Below are 5,361 nucleotides of genomic sequence, written 5' to 3' on the forward strand. Positions count from 1 at the left end.
CCGAGAAGTTGCTAAACTTCATTGTAATTAATGACCAACCACTGTCACTTGTAGAAAACAAAAGATTTTGCGGTTTGATTGAATACTTGCAGCCAAGATATAGTTTACGTTGACCCTCCAGGACAACAGTAGACGATCATAAAAAAGCATATGAATTGAAAAATACAAGAAAGTTATATTAAAACAATGAAACAAAAACAGCTACATTATAAAGCCATGTAAAATACTAAAAACAGGAATATGTCTGTGTTGGTTTATGCCATGAATAGGGGTGTAACGGTACGCTAAAATCACATTTCGGTTCGGTTCGGTGTCAAGGAGGGCTCGGTTCGGTTAATTTTCGGTACAAAAAAGCCAAAATAAAGACCTACAAAATGTTTATTTTGAAAATATGCCAAGTAAACAAGTTCAGTCATTACAGACTTCTTAGCTGGAGGTGATCTGGTGGATGAAGAGGACTCCACTAATATCATCCTCAGACTGCAAATAACACGAGATAAAAACAATTGAGTTAATAAGATGATCATTTTAAACTTAAAAGTTAATTAGATCATAATAATACAATAACAATACCTTTTCTTGCACGATCATCATATGAGGTGGTTGAATATCCTCTCGCTCATCATTGATGTGGCAGAGCATTAAATCTGGGGTCGGGCTTGTTGACGATCAGTTTTAGCCTTTTCATAAAGTGCTGCTACAACTTTTTGGCTGAAGTGTTGACGCGATGGGACGTCGTAGCGGGGCTCAAGAACTTCATGCTTAAAACCGGCGCATCAACAACATTTGGACGTACATCCAGAGCTTTAAAAACTCCTACAGCTTGTGTTATTGCTCTGCACCGATCTGAATTGCCTGATAAAGATTGTTTAAATGCTGCTGTTATCGGTCTTTGCACCAAACTGCTAGAAGAGACGTTAACATTCGGATGATGTTGTTTCAAGCGCGTTAACAAGTTAGACGTGTTGCTGCTGCAGATTCAATCTCCGTGAAACAACGTCGACACACGGCTTTGGATTTGTCCACTTGTCTTTTAACAAGAAAGCCATAATGTTCCCAAACAGGAGACCACAACGACATGCTAGGCTGCTAATGCTACGTGTGCTGCAAGATAATAGCGCCGTGCTGAAACACGCATCGGAACTTTAGTTCCGCGGCGCATAATCGCTTGTTAATAAAATTTAATGAGTGAAAAAATAACCGAAACGGTGCGCACATGGACCGAACCGAACGTGCCGTACTAAAACGGTTCAATACACCCACGTGTACCGTTACACCACTAGCAGCAGATGTTTAAAGCCTTTTAATCACTTTAATATCCACTTTAAAGTAAGGAATAAAAAAAAAAACGCGTTTTGAGTTAGCAGGATTTAATTCTAACTTTAAAACTTGTCCAACATTATTAAAACTTACCTCAATTTGCCTTTTTGGACATGCATGCATATATTTGTACAAATTGTACTTGAGAGGAGATTATTACAGCCTCATATAAAATCAATGATGATGATGATGATGATATCGGAACGGGATTGGCCGATGTCCAGATTTAGGTATCGGGATTGGAAGTGTTTCAGAAAATGTGGATCTGTGCATCCCTAGTTGTATCAGTAAAGAAACCTCGTGTGTTATACCCCCCCCCCCCCCCCCACACACACACACACACACACACACACGTTTCGGTGTAGTTTGTGGCGAGTTGAGGGTCCTCTCTCTGTTTCCAAACATTAAGCAATGTTTGCTTTGTTCAAACAAACTCCAAGAAATACACAAACTACTCCAGATCTCATAGTAAATAATATTAGAAGCACAATAAATGTCTTCATTTGTTAACATTTTGTGCAAAAGTTTCATTTTCCACCAGGCTTGAGAGTTTACACAGGTTTGGTAATATTTTACTAAAGACTGTCACTATTACGCAACAGTTTGCAGTGGAATGAAAACATGGGAATCACCGGAGTTTTGGCAGCCCTAAACAGTGATCATTACCAGTAAACATGATGGATTACTCTTAAAGGCCCAATGTGGGAAGACGAACAGAATAATGTGAAGACAGCACGAGTCTGCTTTACTGATACGAAAGAAAAGCATCTAAAAGAACGAGAAGCGGTTTGTTTTCATTCCACTTTTTACTATCATTGTTAAAATTCTTGAATCTCTCGTGAGAAACCAGTGAGCTCAATGGGTTTGGGTTTCCCTCCTAAACAGAAGCAGCAGCCAGTGAAAACAGCCTGCAGTGCACGAGTCATGCAGGAGGGGAAACAATGATTTTAAACTCTTTACACAAAACTAACACAGCCTCAGAAATAATGAAAATCAGAATTTACTGGGGATGACTGAAGCAATCCAGGCCAGATGTTTTATTTGATCACTCCTATGCAGAATGTGTACGTTTTATGAAAGTAACGTTATTTCTTAGTTGTTTTTTTTTCCTTTATGAGGATCCGTGCACTGAAAGCTCCCGCAGATGTGTTGTGAGTGGCTGTGCTCACCGTGCGCCCGGGGCGTCCCGGCTCCTCCTCCCTGCTCCACAGACATTCTCTGCAGGGCGTGGTCCATCACCTGGCCGGTGGGGCTGGCAGTCTGCGTGGACTTGTCAGCCGTCGCAGGGTTCGGGGAGGGCGGAGGGCTCGGCAGCACGTCGCCCTCTAAGGAGAAATATCCGCTGGACGAGCGCCGAGGGAATCGAAATATCGTCCTGGTTCGAAACACGTCCAAGCCGGCGGGGGTTCTGGAGGCGCAGGGCGGGGACTCCGGCTCTCCTCCGGCGGCGCTCGGCTCTCTGCAGTGGATGGAGCGCGCTGCTTGTGCCGAGCCTCGAGAGGCGCCGACGGATGGTGGATCTCCTTCGCTGCCTTCTGTTGGGTTTACTTGGGTTGAACCATCGCGCAGATCTGGTGGTCTGTTGGATGAGCAAAGCGGCACCGTCAGGGGCGGTCGGCCCAAACAGATTACAGCCGCACTAGGAACTGCGCAGCGTTGACACCTAAACATTACAAGTGCACCTACGGCATTATTACACCTGACTATCTGAGGGATTTATACAAGTACTGTGTTGTTCATGTTCTGAGTTACTTGAGCTCAAGTGGCAGCCGACTCCATGAAACGCGCACGGAGTTGGGTGCAGGGCCTCCTGTCCAGACTGGCCTCCTTCACCGTTTCTCAGAATCTGCTGATTATGACGAGTCTTCATTTTATTATGAAGGAGAAAATACAAATCCCACACGAAGGGAGCGGTTTTCATTTTAGTGAGAACTTCAACTGCATCACAGACCGGCCTGGGAGAAATAGCAAATTATTGAAATCTGGGTGGAGTTTGCATGTTCTCTCCGTACTCCGGTTTCCTCCCACAGACCAAAAACATGCATGTTAGGCTGATTTGTAACTCTAAACTGTCTCTAGGTGTGAGTGAGAGAGTGAATGGTTGTTTGTCTCGTTTGTCTCTATGTGTCCCTGTGATGGACTGGAGACTTGTCCAGGGTGTCCCCCGCCCCTCACAGTGAATGCTGGACATGGGCACCGGTAATCCCCATAAAAGATATGGATGGATGGATATTTAAATCTTTATATATTATTTCTACCAGGGAACTTTCTGTTGAATGAAGTGAAATTAAGCCGCTAAGCATGTACTTTAATAAAAAAAAAAAAAAGTTTTTACTTGACAAAAATAACCTTAAACTTTTTGAAAACAGTTCTGCAGGCGCTCTATGAGTACACATGTGCACAGCTGCAAACATCCATGTCCCTGTCAAAACATTTTCAAACTTTAAAGTTGCAGCTCTTCAAGCGCTCTCTGACCTGGATGGATGTCATGTTTTGACGCACGGGTTGCTCACCAAGGAAACACGCTCAAACTGGACGCACTGGTCCAGTCACGCAAATATGAATATTTCGGCGCGGGTGAGAACGTCAGGAGGAGGACAAGAGCTTTGCCAGTAACACGAGCATATCAAAGCGTGCAGGATAATACGGAAGTTGCACAAACTGGATTGTGCATTCTGCTGGCATTTTTTCCCTTTTTGCAAAATCAAGTGCGTGTGCACCTCCCACTGGAGAGTGCGCACTTACGCACAAACATGTACTGTTTAAAGAGGCAAAACTTACATCTATTGTTGTATTAATGCCAGTAAAGGAAATGGTTAAGCCTCGTGACAGTTCTTGAGCTGACTCATAAAACTCGGTGAGATCATTGTGATTAGGCAAATTAGAAGTGCAGAGAGTTTAGGAACTGTCAGCTGGTGTGTTGTGGAAAAACTAAACACGCACTGCGCAATGTGCCACGCTTTTGGACTCTGTTCGGCGAATAAAATGCATTTTACGCATCGCTGGAGACAAAGGCCGCTGCAGTCCATGAGCTTTTAGCGTCAGTAAATAAGTGTCTGCTGGAAAACGTGCATCAAAACGTCAGGTCAGAAAACAGCAGAACATATTTTCCGCTGAGTCCGAAAACTCACCTGGATGGACTACACATGGCAGTGACCCGACATCCCGCGAACTCCGAATCTAGTTCAGTCAGACAAGACTTTCACATTAAAAAAATTTTTTTAAATTAAATGGAAGATCCGAGCGTGATCCACAAGTCCAAAGTGACCAAAGCAGAAAAAAAATAAATCGACAGATTAAAAAAAAAAAGAAGTAATATAATAATTCCAGCGTAGTCGAATAATAACGTCTCGAAAATGATGCAGTTGTTGTTACTCCGCCTCGTCCGAGTGGAAAACAGGTAAACAAACTCCAGCCTGCTCTCCGTCCGCTCTCTTTCTCTTCTCCCTCTCAACTAAGAACCAGCTGTTTGTGCAGTAAGAGAAAAGGCTCTTGGTCACATGACCCAGCTCCTCATGGGCGGAGCTTGCAAGCTCAAATAACGGAGCGTTATCGCCCCCTGGTGGTCGAACAGGCCCCGCGCGATTACTCGAACTGGTGAAGATTCAATCATCCAGGTCAGGACATGGTAAATTGGTCCAGATGAAATGATTTAACTTTTTTTTTTTGTTCTTGACATAGTAAATTCAAAAAAGTTCAAGACAAAAGAAGAAGGAGAGGTTTCTCTTCTCATCCGAGCTCATGGGATGAGAAGAGAAACCTCTCCTGTTAGAAATAAAGTCCAGTTCTTTCTGTCTTGAACTTTTTTATTTTATTTTTGTACTCTGTAAAAGGACACCCCTCCACACACACACACACACGCACACACACACACGTTTCTTTCTGTCTATACAAGGACTTTGCATTGACTTCCATTCATTTTTTAAATCATTTCTATAGCCTAATCCTGACCCTTATCCTAAACCTAACCATTACCAGTACATACCCCTAAACCTAACCATTACCAGTACATACCCCTAAACATAACCATTACCAGTACAT

General features: G+C 43.3%; 1 protein-coding gene across 1 annotated transcript in view; it reads right to left on the reverse strand.

The window, feature by feature from the left end:
* Nucleotides 1-4,476, reverse strand: part of LOC119419572 — a 42,000-nt gene extending 37,524 nt beyond the window's left edge. The window contains exons 1-2 of the mRNA XM_037686921.1: nt 4,452-4,476; nt 2,490-2,899 (exon numbers count right to left, since the gene is read on the reverse strand). Of these exons, the coding sequence (XP_037542849.1) occupies nt 2,490-2,899; nt 4,452-4,468 (427 nt within the window). The 5' untranslated portion in view covers nt 4,469-4,476. The remainder of the gene's footprint in view (nt 1-2,489; nt 2,900-4,451) is intronic.
* Between the last annotated feature and the right edge of the window lie 885 nt (nt 4,477-5,361).

Source organism: Nematolebias whitei, chromosome 1 (genome assembly GCF_014905685.2).
Source record: "Nematolebias whitei isolate Nwh7 chromosome 1, NemWhi1, whole genome shotgun sequence".
Taxonomy (NCBI): domain Eukaryota; kingdom Metazoa; phylum Chordata; class Actinopteri; order Cyprinodontiformes; family Rivulidae; genus Nematolebias; species Nematolebias whitei.